The following is an 18879-nucleotide window of genomic DNA, read 5'->3' as shown; positions in this document are numbered from 1 at the left end:
TAGAAAGAAAAGAAAATGCAGTTTGTTGTGTGTGTGTGTGTGTGTGTGTGTGTGTGTGTGTGTGTGTGTGTGTGTGTGTGATGGGTTAAAACACATTAAAAACATCGACATAAAGTGCAGGATTTGATTCAGTGACCGCAGCTTCTGGTGCCGTTATTTCTTCTTCTGTGGATTCTTCTTTTTCCTCCGCAGCGAGTTTGAGGTCTATCCCTATTAAACTTTACGTCAACCATCCTCAAATGTAATTCTAAATGGGGATTAGACCTCATTAATATTCATGAGACTGGTGTGTGTGTGTGTGTGTGTGTGTGTGTGTGTGTGTGTGTGTGTGTGTGTGTGTGTGTGTGTGTGTGTGTGTGTGTGTGTGTGTGTGTGTGTGTGTGTGCGTGCGCGCGGAGAGAAAGGAGGAGGGGGGTGTATCACAATAAAATCAAAATGGATGAATTTAACTTCTTTCCTCCTTTTTTTTTTATTTCTCACGTTCACATTTGTCATCAGAGGAATTAACAGCAATAATAAGAGTATTAATAAAAAGGCTTCCCGGCCTTTTCTGGAAATGTATTTTGTGATGTTGATAAAGTAAAAAATGCAGCTTTCTGTCAAACTGAACACTCCTTTGAAACATTTTAAGCCTCAAAAGAAGCGTTTCCTTCATTTTCTCTGTGGAAACATTCAGAATAATAACCTTTTATTTCATTTAACAACTGATTTGATGTTTTTGAGAAAACAAGACGCCACTTTTAGGCATCGTGGCATATTTTTAGAATAAAATAAGTTTTAGTTGGAGGAAAAGTCCGCAGATTTATTTATTTTTGACACGACTAGTTCTCTTGGTCGCTCCAAAAAATTCTCCCAGTTCTTCTTCTTCTAAACTGCATATAAACAATAAAATAATATCTTCTAAATTCTTCTTTTACGCACTTTGGCGCACAGCAGATCCTGACGCTCTGTAGCACTTCCTCCTGCAGGCCTGCATGTGAAACATTTCCATCTTTTTCAAACCTCTCTTTGGTTCGTCCGGTCTCGGGACCGGGACCGAGAAGAGGGGAGGGGGGTGCTAAGTGGGAGTGGGGTCTCCCGGCTGCCTCTGTGCGCCCATTGGCCGCCCTCGCCGTCCGTCAGCCGGAAGACGCGCGCTCATTGGCTGCAGGAGGCGGATCCGCAGGTGTCCTCCGCTCATAGAGGCGCGGGGCGGAGAGAAGGTGATCAATCTCCATCCGTCTCCATTAGAAATCACCTTAACACTCTGACAGACAACGACAAGCCCCCTGAAAGCAAATGAGTTTGATTTATTTGGCTGTAAAAACACCCGGAACCGCACCGAGGACGCGGTGACGCCCGTGTGCTGATAACTGCGCGTTTCTCCGTGATGCTGCTCGGTTTGCACACTGTTGTTTTGTTTCTGAAGAAGTCTGCCGCTGTTTGAGTTTTGTGCCCTGCAGACTTCCTACTGCTGGATAATTTTACTGCTGCTCGCCTCTTGTGGGCCGAGAGCTCGGGAGAAGGGAAGGAGTAAAACCAGGTAATGTTTCTTCTCTTTTCTTTCACTAATTTAATGTTTTGTTTCTGCTTTGTGCGCATTTTTACTCCGAGCTGCAAACCCGCCCCCCCCGCACCATTAACATAAGCAGCTCAAACTGTATTAAAGCGACAGAAAAGTCACTTTTACAAACATTTGAAAAACGTTAAATTGTGAAATGCGGCTCTGTGCGTGTTTCAATTTGCGCCGCTGCACTTTTGTTGGATTTGTCTTTTCTTTTTTGTTGCGGAGATATCAATTAATCCGCACAGTGGAGGACTCCGACTCGAACTGGATAAATTGAGTCAACTTCCTCCTGAGTAGATAATTTTCATATTTCTATTCCAATTCATTCCTGTGAGTTTTTGGAGAGCAATTGGCCATTAAAACGTTTGAGCCACTTAGCAGATAATTGGAGAGGCGTGTTTTGGTTTTTGTTAATTTATTTTGCTGATAAGAGCCCTTCTGAAACGCTCTCTCCCCGGAGGTCTAATCTAAATTCTAATTGAGTTCATTTGCACCGAGATCTCGCCTTTTCACTCCGGCCTGGCAGGGCTGGAAATGCGCTTTAAAAAGCCGCTGGAATACACGTTAGGTTAGTTCAGGTTTGGTTTGAGCAGTTAGGAGCTCATTGTTAAAATAATCTCCCCCTCCAGAGCCGCTAATTTAATTCACACTCTTTAAATCTCGACGTGTATTTTTATTTTTTAATGTACCTTTTTTTTTTTTTTTTTAGTTTAGATAATTCTTCACTGAGGGGCAGAAATCAAACTTAATGATCAGTTTACAAAAAAAGATTTTACGTTTTAAAACCTCCATCAGGATGCTCAGAGTTTCTGTATGCAGGTTTGTTTCATACACAGTAAAGTAGTTGTTAAATGTTGAACTAGAGTTCATTCCCCCAAAAAATTGAATCTTAAATTCAGTCGCATTTACTGAGAGAAACATGCAAACACAAAAAGGTAAATAATATAAACATTAACTGATCAGCTGTTGGAGGCACGGGAATGGATGGGAGTTACAGTTGTGCTTTTAAATAAAATTTCATTTTACAATCGGTCATCTAATCTGGTGAAAATCAAGAAGTGAAGAAATAATTAGACGTTTTTTCAGTGAACTTTGGTTTTTTTCCTCTGCGCGTTAAAATAAAGGGAACTGGAGTTAAACGAGGATTTCTTTCAGAATAAAAGCGAGAGCAAAGTTATTTAACTGGAACTGACTCCTCAGAGCTTTCTGTAAAAAAAAAAGAATAATATAAATGAAGTTCAAGGCAAAATGGTTTATTTAGTGGATTTTATTCTATTGTGGATTGAGTTCACTTCAGCCGAGTTGAGGATCCGCAGGAGTCTCGTTGTGGTCAGAATACACACAAAGTCTGACGACCCGAAACAAACAGAATGAACGAGTTACAGAAAGACTTCAGACAACCACAGCTGTGATTTTTATAGATTATCAACCCACATCCATAATCCAGCCTTTTACGTGTGTGTGTGTGTGTAAGTGCAGGCCTCAACACACACACACACACACACACACACACACACACACACACACACACACACACACACACATTGTAGTACTCAGCAGGCTACGAGTTTAAACTAATTAATTTTTTTACCAGGAAATAAAATCAACAAAATTGCAGGAAAACAAGAATTAAAATCCTGCGTTATTCAACTGAAAAATGTAAATTAAATTTCCTTTTTGACTTTAAAAGTTTGGAGAAAAAAAGACATAATAGAGGCCAACAGATTATTGTGATTGAATTATTAATTAGTGTTTGAGAGGTTCCCACAGTTACAGCAGTGTGTCAGTTTGCAGAATGGGAAATAATGAGAAACACTTTGCTATAAATATTGTGCAGTTATGAGGTTGTGTACATCAGCCTCCAGTGTGCTCAGACAAACGAACATCAGTGGAAACAAACGTATTAATAGAACAGCAAAGATGTATAGAATAAAACACTCGCATCAGTTTCATAGAGCCTTTGAGGATTTTAGTTAAAGTTGTGGAGCTGTGTCAGCTCGGAATAAAAGCTGTAAATGAACAGCTGTGTTACTTCAGTTGTTTCTATTCCTCTGCTGAGGTTGTGAGCTGCAGCCGTTTGACCCCAGTTATCCTCTCACCAAAAGTCCAATATTCCTGAAGGGATTTAATGTGCGTGTAATTCATGGCTGTATACGGGCTGTGCCACTAAATAATTACTATATTATTTCTTGGGAACTTTATGTCATGATGCATCTTTTACTACAGTCCCAGTTTTAATACATCGGAAGTGAGTAGAAATTGGTTGAAAAGCGAAATTAGATATTACCTTATATTACAAAAACAAATATGAGATAAAAGCTGAGGTCGTATAATTATGATAATACATTCGAGAGTTTTTCTCCGTTTTCTGATGATAAAAGTATTTCCCAAATATTCCCTGCTGTACGTTTATTTCAGGTGACAGTCCTCTCTCATGCAGTGAAACTTCGCTTTGATTTTCTTTCTTAAATGTTTCTAACACTGTCCCCTCCGTCCCGTGTGTGTGTGTGTGTGTGTGTGCGCGCAGTGACTAGGATCGGTCCCCTGTCCCGTCAAGCTGCAGCATCGGGGGAAACCGAACCACTGGCCTGAGCTGGGTGGAGCAGTGACCGCCTGTAGCATGATGTCCTACCTCAAACAGCCCCCCTACGGCGTCAACGGCCTGGGGCTCAGCGGCGCTGCCATGGACCTGCTGCACCCTTCAGTGGGCTACCCAGGTACGAGCCCGGCACAAACACACACACACACACACACACACACTTTTTAAAAAGCTGAATGCAGGAAGAGCCAGATTGACAGAGTTTGTCCAGTAAACCGTGAGGAGGAGAAAGAGCGGGTCCAAAAGTCTCTATAAAGAAAATGACCAAAACATTTAGCCTGCAGTTAAATTAGGATGTTTTTGGCTGATAATAATAATAATAATAATAATAATAATAATAATAATAATAATGTAAAAAAGTTTGAGACAACAAACTAAATTTCACAATAAAATTATTTTAAAACCAATTTAAGTAGGTTAATCCCACAAAGCATGAATAGGCATTATAAAGTAAATAGTACACGTGTATGACAGATGGTATGAAGAGATTTAAACTGCCTGTCAGTAAGGAACAGTAAGCTTTTAAAAAAGAAACATTAAACAGGCCTTTAGTTAAACACTGGTGCTGCTTATCAATGTAAACTAAAGAGAGCTGAAAGTTACATTGTTTTTATTTCCGTCTGTGAATGCAACAGTTGAGTGTTTATAACCAACTTTATAACTCTCATTAATATTTAAAATCAGACGCAAGGAAAGATTTAATGTTCTTCTTCTTTATTATTATTATTATTATTATTATTATTATTATTATTATTATTATTATTACTGCTCCGTGTGATGAGCCGCTGTATTGACGGTCCTCCGGTACTGTCTCTTTCCCGCAGCCACTCCCAGGAAGCAGCGGCGGGAGCGGACAACCTTCACCCGCTCTCAGCTCGACGTCCTGGAGTCTCTGTTCGCCAAAACTCGGTACCCGGATATCTTCATGCGGGAGGAGGTCGCTCTGAAAATCAACCTGCCGGAGTCCAGAGTCCAGGTGAACAATGAAGCGGTTTTTTTCCCCCCGTGTGTTCACTAACACCGTGGAAACGTCCCACAACACGAACCTGCCCGAGTTCACTGTGGACAGATACACACAGGTCGTATATTCATATGGAGACACGTTAATGTCGTTTACTCTCCATTAAAGCACTAAAAGCTTAAAGTCAGCTACCGAACAGTCTGTAAATGTTACAGTCAAACTCACATTAAACATTACTGTTTATTTATTTATTTATTTAAAATGGGATAGTTAAAAGTTATTTATTAGCTTGTCTCTCTTTTTAGAGCAGACATTTGTTTTAATCACTAATTAACGGTCAATTGCGATTACATAACAATTTAATGTCGTCGTTTTATAATTATCGGTTAATGTCAGCTTGTTATAAATGCTTTAAATAACTCATCTACCAATCGGTTCAATATGTCTGTAGTATTCAGACTAATAAACATCACTGAACCTCCATTTATCAACATGATAATAATAACGGGACAATAACGACCTGGTAGTTTGTGATTTATTATTATATTTATTAATTTGGAGAGGGTGATAACCAACATATGGATTAATTCTGATCGATAATGGTGACATCATAACTGGAATTAAAATGATAGACTGGTTTTTAAATGGGGAAAGTAGCTGTGAGGTTAAACCAGTGAACAGGGTTGCATTCAGGTGTTGTGGTTATTTATATAATCTCCTCTTTCCCACCTCTGGTTCTGCTTTCATTTCATCGGTTAATTTTTCCATCTGACTTCCCTGGTTCACAACTTTTATTTTATGCAGGAATCCAGCAGTTTGTCCGAACTGATGTAAACAAAACTATAGTCCTGAAAGGCCGGGTTTTCAGCCGAATCAGTTGACGATTTCATTATTATTTGATGAAATCTAACCGAAGGCTGTGTAATCTGATCTGAAATATGGGATGCATAATGAAGAGGTCAGGAGTACGCCAGCAAAGACTCCACAAACAACTCACTGGTGTACTACGATGTTGAACAAATGCTACTCTTGAAAGGCATTAGGGGAAAACCAAGGCAGGCCCCTCTCTCTCTCACACACACAATTTGAGTTATTCTCAGAATGTGTGTGTGAAACAAAATGCTCTACATGATCCTACCCTCTCGGTGCTCTAGAGTTACCCTACTGTGTGGTGAAACCCAATAGCCTGTTATCTTAGAGCCGTCTACCAGGTATGAAATTAGACCCCTGGCTGGTCCGAGCCAAGGGGCCGGGGTGGAAATGAACCTTGATGGCTAATAACCCCCAATTTTCTTCCATAATGTACTCCCAGCGTGGCCTGGGAGTATCTTTTTGAATGAAATGCTGAGGTTGTTTGTGTGTACGGTTGCTAACTCCTGGCTGCTGTTCTCGGGTTCTAGGTGTGGTTCAAGAACCGGAGGGCCAAGTGTCGCCAGCAGCAGCAGAGCGGCAGCAGTGCCAAAGCCAGGCCGCCCAAGAAGAAGTCTTCTCCGGCCCGGGAGAGCACCGGCTCCGAGAGCAGCGGCCAGTTCACGCCTCCTGCCGTCTCCAGTACGGGCTCATCCTCGTCTTCATCCTCCTCCACCAATCACACGGGCCCGGCGGCGCTCAGCAGCACCTCTACCTCCATCAGCACCGTCTCCTCCATCTGGAGCCCAGCTATCTCCCCCGGAAACGCTCCCGCTCCCGCCGTGGCCCCACTCCCCGAGCCCGGACCCCCTTCCAATGCCTCCTGTATGCAGCGTTCAATGTCAGGCTCTGCCGCCGCTGCCACCTCCTACCCAATGTCCTACAACCAGACGCCGGGCTACGGCCAGGGCTACCCCGCCCCGTCCAGCTCTTACTTCAGTGGCGTGGACTGTGGCTCCTACCTGGCCCCCATGCACTCCCACCACCACCCCCACCAGCTCAGCCCCATGACGGCCTCCTCCATGTCAGGCCACCCGCACCACCACATCAGCCAGTCGTCGGGCCACCACCACCATCACCACCATCACCAGGCCTACGGTGGCTCCAGCCTGGCCTTCAACTCCTCCGACTGCCTGGATTACAAAGAGCAGACTGCAGCCTCCTCGTGGAAGCTCAACTTTAACACCACAGACTGCTTGGACTACAAAGACCAGGCCTCCTGGAGGTTCCAAGTCTTGTGATCAGGCTTCTTTTTTTTTTTTCCTTCCCTCCCTGCTCGTCTGCTCCCTCTTCTTTTATTTTCCAGATTAGCATATTGCTTGTTTTTAAAGACAAAAAGAGTTTATGAACCATAAGATGACAAGATAGCAGCAGGAATGCTCAACAATCGGACTTTGTTTTTCCTCCCTCTCGTCCTCCACGTCTTTTAAAAATTTAAAAATAAAAAAAAAGAAGATGAGAAACAGTCCCTCAAGTCCTGTGAAGAGAAAACATCAGGAGCAGTTTCCCAACGATGAAGAGTGGGTTTTTAAGACGCCTCTTCTTGGATGATCTTAAGAAAACCAAACTGTTTTTCAAAAAAAAAAAAAAAAAAGTCATTTCAACCAAACTCCGTTGACCACCAGCTCTCTGGCTCTCTGGATGGGAGGAATATTTTCCCCTCTGGTGCACCGACAGGAACTGCCTGCAGTGCCCCTCTTTACCTCCAACCCAATTAAATCCTGTATAGTTTTTATTTCTGAAATTTGTTATTTTAGGATGACAGAGATTTTTAGTCAGCTACGTCGAGGAGCTGAAATATGTAAATATGTATTTGGGTCAGTTACAGTGACCATGTTTAGTTGGTGTTTTTCCGAATTTGAAATTGTTTATTACCACTTTGGGAGAAAAAAAAGAAAAAAAACCTGTATGTAAATCTTTCCAAATATTCCAAAGAGAACAAATTGGCCATAAAGCTCAGCTTTTATATACATTGTTTTACTCAGAAAAAAAAAAATCAGTTTTGGCAATTTGAAATGTCTTGGAAAACTCAATCTAAAATATAGATGCAGAACTATTCTGGGCGTTTGTCCAGGTTTGTTTTCCGGTTATTATTATTCTAGCCTACATTTTCAAAGCAGACCTCCTCTCTTGGGCATTGTCGTGATATTGGACATGTTTGAACCGCAGCACTTGGCTTGATATTGGAGTCAGAGCATTTTTATTATTTTTGGAGAGGAAATGTGGATTTATAGCTCCAAAATGACAGTGAGATGTTGAATGTATCTTTAAGGCGACCACCCTTACATACATGTTCATCCAATAAAGATCCGTTAAGTCATATTTATTTTCCACAGTGGATTCTGTCTCAGTTTGATTCCCAGCAGGGAGTCAAGTTGGTTTATGTTTTTTTTTTTTTTTTTTTTTTTTTTTAGATGCATGTACACCAGCAAATTACAAACTCAAGATTCCTGTTTTCTCTCATTTGAATTAGTCATACTTTTATTCAAAAGCTTGTTGATTTTGTTTTTTCCTAATTATAACGGGGTAAATGCAAATTAGTCCATAATTAATACGAGCCGTGAACGCGTGTAGGCCCACATTTCCATTTGAGAGAGCAGCCAGTTTAATCCTCTGTCTCCGTGTTTAAATTGAAACACTAACATCTCCCCTTGCTTTAGGGAGAGCAAGTGTCTTTTTTAACTGCGGCGTTAAAAAGCCCTAAATATTGAGCCGGGAGACATTTGATCGAGGCGTAATTGAATGCGGCGCTGTAATGGCGTGATAATTACTCCTGCGCCCTGAGTTGGTTTCTCCAAAATAACCTGCAGGAATTTCACTGCCTCTGATGCGGTAATTACGTAGGTGGGGCCAGGTTAGGGGGTCAGATGTAAGTGTGTGTGTGTGTGTGTGTGTGTGTGTGTGTGTGTGTTATGCCTGCAAGCATAAACGCATTATAAAAGAAGAGAGAGAGAGGAGGGAGTAAAAAAAACAACATATCGCGTCAGTTCTCTGGCGAGGTTGTTTTGGACGAGCATGTTTTGAAGCGGTGAAGGCCGCACTGAGAGCAGAGGAGGCAATAAAAACAAATTAATTGCCCCCCCAAAGAGCAGGTAGCGCGCACTTTTCTGCCCCTCCGCCTGTTTTTAATCAAGACAAATTAGGTTTTTCAAATAAGAAAATAAACAGAAATCGGACTTTGGACAATAAGTAGGCCTCGAGAAAAACTCATTAGATATTCTCTAATTAGGGCTGCAACTAACGATTATTTTCATTAAAGGTTAATCCGCTGATTATTTTCTCGATTAATAGATTCATTGTTTTGTCTGTAAAGCGTTCATCCCAGTCCCCAGAGCCCGGCCTAGCCTCGCGTTGCTTTTATTAGTCCGACATATTCACTATTATCACAGAAAGGAAATCAGCAAATCCTCAGTTTTCAGAGGCAGCAAATATTTTCCATTTTTGCTTGAAAAGTAACGATCAATTAGTTTCAGTTTAGTTCTAATAGTGTAATCTCCCACTGAGTCATAGCAGGGATCAGAAGATCAACAAGTTGGAGAAAAAGAAACGGACATAAAACTAAACTTTTTCTCAAATATTAAGTAGACTGACTTCCTCAGGCCTGAAAATATTCAGATGAATAATCTGAGAAGGTAGAAATCACTCACAGCTCATCACAGGCATATGTTAACTTTTGAGGGAGGGGTTTGGTTTGTAAAGGGTCAAACAGTTTAGGAGCAACAAGATGATCAAGATCTGAGAGAGAAACACCGGAGCTAAAGAGGAAGTTTGTTTCTGCCTGATTTCGGTTTGCTCTTTTTCTAGCGATATATTGGATAGTTTTACCTTTAGTGCCTTTAAAAATCCTCCAAATGAAACAACGTGAGAAGTCTTTACATTGCTTCATTTTAAAAGGGTCACAACATTTTTGTATTGGATCCGATCGATAATCTCTCCCTGATCAGATGATCAGCCAGATCGATACACACATGTAGGCCTCTCCCTGTCTGTACAGAGCAGCTGCAGCCAGCCGTGTGTTGTCTCTCTAACTCTCTCTCTCTCTCTCTTTCTCTCTCTTTATGCAAATGCAGCAGCTGAATAAATATCTGCCAACCAGCACATTAAACATGTTTGCGCCAAGACGCGCAAACAGCGCAGCGAGTGTCCACGAACAGCGGCGGATTTGTTCGGATTTGCATCAAACAAACATTTGCGACCAATCTTGTGGGATTGTTTAAGGAGTCTGAGAGAGAGCTACAGGTCTCACATGATGAGACAGCTGCTCACCTTCAAAAACACCCACAGAAACGAAGAGCGCGGAGTAAGAGGAGAGATCCGTTACTCAATGTTTCCTCCGAGGACGCGAAGCTGCAGCAGACACGCGTGTTTCCCTGCAGCCTTCAGGACACAGCTGGACTCATTAAACTGATGCATATAGGGCTGTAATATATAAATAAAATATAAAACACGAGAAGATAAAGGGATGAAACTCTGAGGATGAGAGAAGTTCTGGCCTGAACGAACCTTAAAGGCTAAAATCCCGCACACGCTGTTGGAGAAAGATCTGGCTGATTAACGCTGAACAAGGCAGGAAGAAACTAAATGATGATGATGATGATGATGATAAATGATGAGTGTTACTGTGGAGCAAACAGGACCCAATCTAACATTTACAGCCTATATAAACTTATGGAGTTGTTTAAACCAACCACAGCTGCAGGTGAAACAATGCGTCTTGTTTAAAGTGAGGAAAATATAATACAAATAGTTTGATCCGGCTTATTTTACATCAGGCAAATTATTATTATTACTGTTTATGGAGCAAACATCTTCTTGTTAGTCGGTATTCATATTTTTCCAACCATGCTTGTTGCATCAGAGTATTTAATATATTTGTTTTAGACTCTAATGTGAAAGAGGCGCCTCGCTCTGTATTTACTTTTCTTTCATGCTTCAGCTGCTGGTACTTTTATTTTTTGGGATAACATTTAGGAATTTACCGTCTTAGAACATAATACCAGTGAAAATAACGCCACAAACATGCAGAGATGTTTGATAAACATGTAATGTTTAAAAAAATATTTAAATTAAGCAAAAAAACTAAATGAAATTCATGCTACAACAAAGAAAAACATCCTTGTTCAGAAACAACCTGAAAACACACATTAAAAATTTTATTTAGTATTTTCTTTACATCTATTTTATTGATATACTTTTCTTGATTTATGCCAACTGGCAGATATCAGATAGATGTAGCAACATTAGTTTTAAATTAAACTGAATTTTAACCATGTTAGTTCACAGTAAAAGCTTGAAATCAAACACACACAACTTTGTTTACTTTTAGGAACTCCTTTGAGCACCACACATAGCACTACAATATATTAAATATATCAAAACACACCTGGAATCAACCGGTATCTTTTTATTTTATCTTTTTTGAACAAAAGAACAAATCCAAATGGTTTTATATTTTTCCTCAGACCCTAAACGTCCTCTAAATGTAAGGACTGAATATTCATCCGGGTTTGTTTTTCAACAGGTTGAGAACTAAAGTAGAAAAGTAAATATGTTGATGCCGAAGTGTTTGGCCTCACCTGAGCTGCAGGGAGGAACCAAAAATTCTCCTGTACCTTAGAAAAGGTTTACGACTGATCAAGTTGATAATATAATGCACCAGGCACATAGTTTATCTGTTTGTCACACATTTCTAAAATCCAAATTCTTTGAGTGCTTTCAGAAGATTTTATGTTCACACAGGGTTCAATACTATATTTTTTAAAGCACAGTGAACGATAACAAATATTGAAAATACATATTCTCACCAAAAACTGCACGTAATCACTTCTTTCAACAGCATTTCATTATTTTCAAGGTGACAAAAGCCTCTAAAATGTTGTTAGAGTATTACAATTAGGAGCCATGGTTTAAAAATTAAACACGTCACCACTGACTACATAAAAAAAAAAACATGCTATTGAACCAGTTCATCACTTAAACCTGTGTGTGTGTGTGTGTGTGTGTGTGTGTGTGTGTGTGTGTGTGTGTGTGTGTGTGTGTGTGTGTGACAACTGTTGTTTTAACCTGAACTGAGGGTCTAACGCCTTCATACTCTGTTCAATAGGACGATCGATTGCACCACGTCGCCTGTTGTCAACCGTCGACCTTTTGGCCTTCTGCCTGATCCAGTGAGGGTGTCTGAATGTGGGTGGACTGGAAACTGTTGACATTTTGTTCACACTTGTCCAGGAAATGAACTGGAACCAAGCTGGACCGTTTTTGCATGAGTGGTTGTGATTCGTATCTAGGAAAGAGAAACAGAGACAGACAGTAAGATAAATACAGCGTGCGAGACAGAAACCGGACTGATCCTTCTGTATTATTTAGGTTTGTGAGACCTTACGGGCCTCGGTAAGTCAAAGTGTGTGTGAGAGAAAGAGATTTGAAGGACCACGAGATGCACTGATAGCAGCCTGCATGCTGGGACTGTTTGTTGTCTTCCATTTCCATGCAGGACAGGAGAAAAAAAAACACTCACAGTTGTCTTTCATTGGCTGTCGACTGTCGCCAGACCTTATAGGCTGGTATGAGGAGTGAGAGGTGATACAGAGGAGGATTAAATTTACCTGGGAGGTTAATCTGGGGTCAACTGTACACCGACATGGGTGGAGTCCAGGCCACCGTCTTCAGTTTCTCTGCTTTGTCAGAAAAGCCTTTTTTTTTCTTGCATCTTGTTTTAAGACATAAAACTGGTAGTTGCAGTAGACTTTAACGTCTATTTTGTCATTTTGAATTGTTTCCGGGTCTGACATTTAAAGGTTTGTCTTAAACCCCCCCCAAAAAAAAGCTAACAACAACCTCTTGAATCCATCATCAAAATTCAAAGAAGGTGAGAGTACCATTGGTTCCTCTGAGGGGATTTCACAGTTGAGTCCAGGCAGCAAACACAGCAGAGCTGGTGGACTGAAAGCAGCTTAGTCACCCCTACGACACAAGGCACTGAGAGCATTCATGAAATTCCTTGTGGGTTTACATACTGTAGGTTTAAGATGAGCATAGTCAGGACGATACACCGTCTCTCTGTGGTGTGTAACTAAATAGCATTTTCCTAAAAGTGAAACAATAGGAACCTTTTGCAGTGTTTGCAGTTGGTTTAAATGATCTGTCTAAACCTGACAGGCTCAGTAAAATAGGCATTAAATAAGAAAATGGAATAAAACAGACCCATAATTAAAGTAATCATTAAGGTACAAAGCACTTTCGTCGACTAGTTAGCCGCATAGCATAAAGATGTTTTTACTTTACTGATTTGTTAATGACTTTAATTATACTGAAGGCTGAAGTTCAGTTGTAAACATAATAAATCTACAGATTATTGGAAGCGTTTATAGCTGTGCTAGCCAGTCTGTGGGGCAGGTAAATGCAAACATAAATGCTAACATTAGCAGCTTAAAATGTTCACAATGACAATTGATGATAATCAATCAATTTATTGATTATGAAAATAATCGTTATTTTCAGCCAGAATGAGTGTTAAATGTTAAAGTTCAGCTGGTACATCGTTTGCTGTCTTCAACACCTTAATTTAGCATGTTAGCATTCTAACATTAGCTAATTAGCACTAAATAAAAATACAACTGAGGCTGATTAGTTTTGCAGGTATTTGGTTATGAACCAAAGTGTTGGACAAATTAACTTTTTGAACCAATGATGGTGCTGGATAAAGCTATTACAATCCATTCTGAGGGGGACATGAATGTTGATCCATCCTACAGTTGTTGACATTTCATTCAAAACCAAAAATGTGAAGCTCATGGTGGCGCTAGAGATAAAAAAAAAAAAAAGTCAGGCGATCATCAAAATCATTAGGATTCATCCTCTGGGGATCCTGAATGTCTGTATACAATTTCATGATAATGTAATAGTTGTTGTGATATTTCAGACTGGACTAAAGTATTGGACTCACAGACCAACATTCCTACAGACAAGAGACAAGCATGGCTAAAAATAATACAAACTGTAGAACACTAAAAGGTTTATCTCCATATTCTGGGTTAATACTAAACTGAACCATCTACCTGAGAAATACTGGAGATTTTGGCACAATCCAAGTTCCTCAACAGTAAATCAGTTTAAAAGAAAGATTTGTCCAGCAGCTGTTCTGAGGTCAGTGGAGCAGCCAAACGCTTCCTTCCTTCTTTCTTTCCTTCTTTGAAGTAGCTGATAGGAAATCAGACAAGACTGGACTGGTGAAAGTAGCTCAGAGTTTTCTCCCTTCATATATGACTTTAGATGCTTTCTTCCCTCCTGATGGCATCCTCTCTTTTAAATCAGCAGCGTCAGAGTAAGAAGGGATGGAGTAGAAAGGTATCTGAACAGGTCTTGTATTATCTCATCTGGAAAGGATGCAGCAGACCCTCATCCCAAGTCACAACTTGTCTTTTCCCTTAAGCCCTGCAGACATGGGAAAGCTTAATGGAGGCTTGTTGGCCTGCAGGCTTTAGTGTTTCCCACCAAGGACGTTGTCTCTGTGCGTCAACAGATTGCTGTCAGACGTGTTGGCCACATTTCCATGTTCATTTAGTTTGTTCTTCATTGACAAATTTCTCTCAACATACGAGCAGCAACTAGAGAGAAAAGAAATGTCTGAATCTGTCTTATGAAAAGTTGGCTGATGTGTAACATGCTAAGAAAATACATAGTGTGTTTATCGCTAGAAAAAATCTAAACCTTACTGATGACCTTTGACCTTTTAAACACAAATCACGGATGAAGACGTAAGAAAGAATGCTCTCTCTGACTGTGAGGTAATTTATTTGCAAATATTTTCTACTTTAGTAAATCAGCTATACGGAAGATATATCTATAGGTAGTATGGTTGCTATATATTAATACACAGTATTAAGTTGGTGATCCTTACCTTAACCGGGCTTTCATATTTGATGAAGGTAACAAAACAGATATGACCGTAAAGCATTGCTGTATCTCCGAATGAGGAAATATGTAATGTTTTTTAAGCTTTATGGGCTATGCATGAGAAATTATACATAATTCTTTTGTTTGCCAAAAAGTCATTTAAAGACGAATAAATGAACAATGAGTTATCCTTCATAGTGATGTTATTTTTGGGTTCAGTTGGGTCTAACTCTGTGTTAGAATAAACCTTTTATAAAAATCCAAAAACAGAAATCCTCATAGAGTCAACATCAATCACAGACATGGAGCAGATGTAAATCCATTGTATTTAATTATCTTTTACAGCTGACAGAAGTAATGAAAATGTTTGGTAGTAGACTTCAGAAACATGTCATCAAATTATGTTCATAAGAAATTCTCATAAAATTAGTCAAAGTCAGGAAGTATCAGTGATAAAACAGTGTTAGTTTCTGGTCTGGTATCTCTGGACACACAACAGAACATTCATGTTGAGGATATTTGACCTAAGGTTAACCATGAATATAACATTTATTCTAACTTCAGTCTCAGCAGAATGCTGATGTTTCTCTCGGATCTCAATCTGCAGTTGTTTTAATCATAGAGTATCAAATTATAATGTTTTTGTCTGAAGAGGCTTTTTCAGGAAGCATACGTTGCACCGTAATTAAGTACTTTTCTTAATGAAAAAACTGTAGCATGATATTTATGCAAAGTACATCTCATTCACTGACTGGAATGATAACTGATAACTTAACACTATTCAGTTTTCCTAGGAACAAGATAATTCCAATTATCATTATTTGTAAGTAATTATGTCTCTTTGATGTCTTTAATGGTCCTGACATATTAGTCTATAATATTTTGGGGATCTGGCTTGTGAAGATCAGTGAAACAAACCTATAAAACATACAACCTCCCCCTGAGGGGAAACAGTATCAGTCCAATCAGAGCCATCATTAGATGTGATAAAGCTTCCGCAAAAACACAGCACAGCTGTTGCACAGAGGAGAGAAAAAAACAGATAACCTGGATAATAGCAAGTGCTGGAGGCTTGATTCATTTCCAAATGTTAACAAGGCCGCTTCACAGCTCCAGCATGCCGCGCAGTATGTTAATACCACTAATAAGCCTATCTCTGCGAGTCATCTCGGATGGCAAAGATTTGAGCGTGAGGCGGTGTTTTACAATAAAGCTGCTGGCCACATTTTAAATGAAGCATAACTATTTATGATTTTACAAAGCTGACATAATTGCTTAAAGGGTAACTGAGGAGAGCATTTGGTCTCGTACTTTGTTTTCTGTATTATGAAAGAGGAGATTTCACTGTTTGCATGTCAAAAAGGCTACTGTGTAGGCCATCAGAGAGATGGGAGGAACTTGTGCTCGCCTGTTAAGCAATTTTGCAGCTTTTATTCAAGCTGTCAAGTCAAACAATCAGGAGATAATGCAGCCTTGGTTTGTAAATTATAAACGTGTCAAGAGATGCACTAAAGGCATCGACAGATGCCACTTATCTCCAGCAGGCTCTGCAGTGTGACTGTATCATCAGAAGGGAAATATAACATTTTGATGTTTACATAAGAGAAGTATTAGTATCAGTCAGAAATGTAATTCCTTTCACCCATCCCTCTTGCAGGGGATTGACTCCCCAAAAAACATACAATGATTTTTTTTAAAAAGCTAACAAAACAAAAAAAGGAGCAGAAAAGCATCCTCGCTGATCTTCTGTCCATTTCCAACATCGCTTCTTGTATATTTTTTGGTGGAAATCCTCTTAGAATGCAAAGTAAATAGATTACGATACAGTGAGGGATTAGGGCTCGCGCGGCGCTGTCAGATTAGTCGGTGAGCGCAGCGCGTCGACAGCTCTGACACGGCTATGGCTGCTGTTCAGGAAAGGGGCTCCGCGCGATGCTTTAAAGACGCTGGTTGGCTCCTATTCATGAATAAAACTGTGGCCCGTAATCTTGGCCGACACACACATACACACACATATATACACACACACACACACACACACACACACACACACACACACACACACACACACACACAGAAACACATATACACACACTCACACACAGAGGAAGCCTGGAACATTCAATATCAGTGGTGATGGAAATATAATGGAAGTCTTTATTTTTTCAGGCTGATTAATGGCAAGGTTTAAAACACTTTCTGTCATGTTTTTAAAGGCAACCTGGTGTAACTGTTTTCTTTTAAGGTTCATTTAGTTTAGACTTCAATAAGAGAGAAAATAACCTCTGTGGAGCTGCTCAGTGTATTTAACTTGACTGAAATTTCACAGATATACTAAAACAGGTCTAATATGTACAAATTACAGATAAAACTGGTAATACAGAACTAATGTATTCACATTTAATACTCAAGTAGTATTTCACTTTTATCAGAAATATTCATCTACTGTACAATGATAAGCATTTGAATTTCAATCCAGGTAATACAGGTAAGTGACTTCTTGGTATATAAAAGTACAGACAAAGAGAGCCTGTTATTGGTGAGATGTTGTTGTGTCTCTCCCGTGTCCCACTGGGATTAATAAAGTGTTCTTATCATATCTTACTTGTTACTAGTTTTTTTTCAAACCATTCCCAAATGGACCATGTGAAGCATCCCGGGGTCTTCATCTTCCTGAGAGAGAACAAAGAGAAATGTTACGATTTATAAACCTGAGCAGTGTGTGAATGTAAATACAGCACATGGAGCTTTTAGAGGATCTGTACTGTGCTACACTGCACCACGTCCTCTTTATCCTGCATTCACACCTGAAAGCTCAAGTCTTGAAGCCTTCAGCATCATGAATTTTTAAGGTAATATGAGCTTGAGGACAGTAACTGCACACACACACACAGACACACACTATGAGCTAGGATAGGATATGATTCTAGATAACTTTTCTGACGGACAGACATGATACAGCCTTGTGAATTCTGTCGGCAGAAATCAAAATAAAAGTCAATATTGGGTCAATCAACTTACATTCTTGTTGTCTCTGTCACCTTCACTGCTTTCTGCAGAACAAAATCAAATGACAGAAGATGTTGGAGGCTGTTTGACGTTCCTGTAAACCAGCCGTGACACTTTAAACAAGTACAACAACCAAACATTAGACATGCACAATCACACATGGGAGCCCTACAGCACATAAACACAGACAGAGACACACAGACACACAGACACACACATACACACACGGCTGAATGCCTGAACAAGTTACATGCTCACTCATTGGGTCGGACATGTCGCCTTTTCTGGGTTTTAACGAATGTAAACCGTTGTCACTCATGGCGATCTCTCTCGCTCTGAGCTCTGCGTTAATAAGGTTATGATTGACATTAAAACCCCAGCGTGCCTTATACAGATATTTAAAAAGCTGATGCAAATTCCCCCCAATAGCCTACAGTCCGGATTATCAAACGACAGAGTGATTTGATAGCGAGACAATTGCTAATCACCCGAAAAATGGAATTATTAAAATGGAGAGAGCAGGATGGAGGAGAGGAGGAAGTGAGGAAGAAGCAGTGATGTTTTCTTAATGGGTGTTTTTCCTAAATGACCAGTTAGTCATCTCAGACATCTGAGACCAGCAGAGGAGAGCACTCAGGCTACGTTTAGAGAATAAAACAGGCTGAATGTCGCAGGAGAATTGTTGCAGGGCTTAAAACGTGACCTGAAACCGACATGCTGAACATGATTAGATTTAATATAATGGGCTGACTCTCTCTCTCTCTCTCTCTCTCTCTCTCTCTCTCTCTCTCTCAGCTGCTGCTGCATACAGGGTAAACAGTTTTGTTGTAGGTGGTTTGGGGAGAATTTAGAGCAACATTGAGGGTGGTTTTGTTTCCATTTGGGACAAGAGTGGCTGTTTTTTGTTTTTTTTACAGGTATAAGTGACTCCTGGTTCATTATGATGGTTGATCACATCTG

The 18879-nt window shown here is 40.1% G+C and overlaps 2 protein-coding genes across 15 annotated transcripts in view; one reads left to right on the top strand and one right to left on the bottom strand.

Annotated features, from left to right (window-relative positions):
* Positions 1-796: 796 nt before the first annotated feature.
* otx1 (orthodenticle homeobox 1) lies at positions 797-8337 on the top strand. Its single transcript, XM_051420816.1, has 4 exons — positions 797-1522; positions 4074-4263; positions 4970-5121; positions 6507-8337. The coding sequence occupies exons 2-4, from the start codon at positions 4167-4169 to the stop codon at positions 7254-7256; spliced, it is 999 nt and encodes a 332-aa protein (XP_051276776.1). The 5' UTR covers positions 797-1522; positions 4074-4166; the 3' UTR covers positions 7257-8337.
* An 8698-nt stretch (positions 8338-17035) lies between these two features.
* Positions 17036-18879, bottom strand: part of wdpcp (WD repeat containing planar cell polarity effector) — an 84509-nt gene continuing 82665 nt past the window's right edge. For 9 of the 14 annotated variants that reach the window (XM_051420509.1, XM_051420535.1, XM_051420501.1 and 6 more), the window contains 2 exons: positions 17932-18013; positions 17036-17583 (listed from right to left, as the gene is read on the bottom strand). In XM_051420509.1, coding sequence (XP_051276469.1) covers positions 17505-17583; positions 17932-18013 — 161 coding nt within the window. In that variant the 3' untranslated portion in view covers positions 17036-17504. Of the gene's footprint in view, positions 17584-17931; positions 18033-18879 lie in introns of those variants that run through there. The other 5 variants (XR_007887287.1, XM_051420570.1, XM_051420580.1 and 2 more) reach the window with 4 other exon arrangements.

Source organism: Dicentrarchus labrax, unplaced genomic scaffold (assembly GCF_905237075.1).
Source record: "Dicentrarchus labrax unplaced genomic scaffold, dlabrax2021, whole genome shotgun sequence".
In the NCBI taxonomy this organism is placed as follows: Eukaryota; Metazoa; Chordata; class Actinopteri; family Moronidae; genus Dicentrarchus; species Dicentrarchus labrax.
This window is presented reverse-complemented; position numbering and strand designations above follow the sequence as displayed.

Coding starts and splice junctions, on each gene's coding strand:
- otx1 (XM_051420816.1), top strand. CDS start 4,167: ATGATGTCCTACCTCAAACAGCCCCCCTACGGCGTCAACGGCCTGGGG. Junction 4,264..4,969: donor CCCTTCAGTGGGCTACCCAG/GTACGAGCCCGG, acceptor TCTTTCCCGCAG/CCACTCCCAGGAAGCAGCGG. Junction 5,122..6,506: donor TGCCGGAGTCCAGAGTCCAG/GTGAACAATGAA, acceptor CTCGGGTTCTAG/GTGTGGTTCAAGAACCGGAG.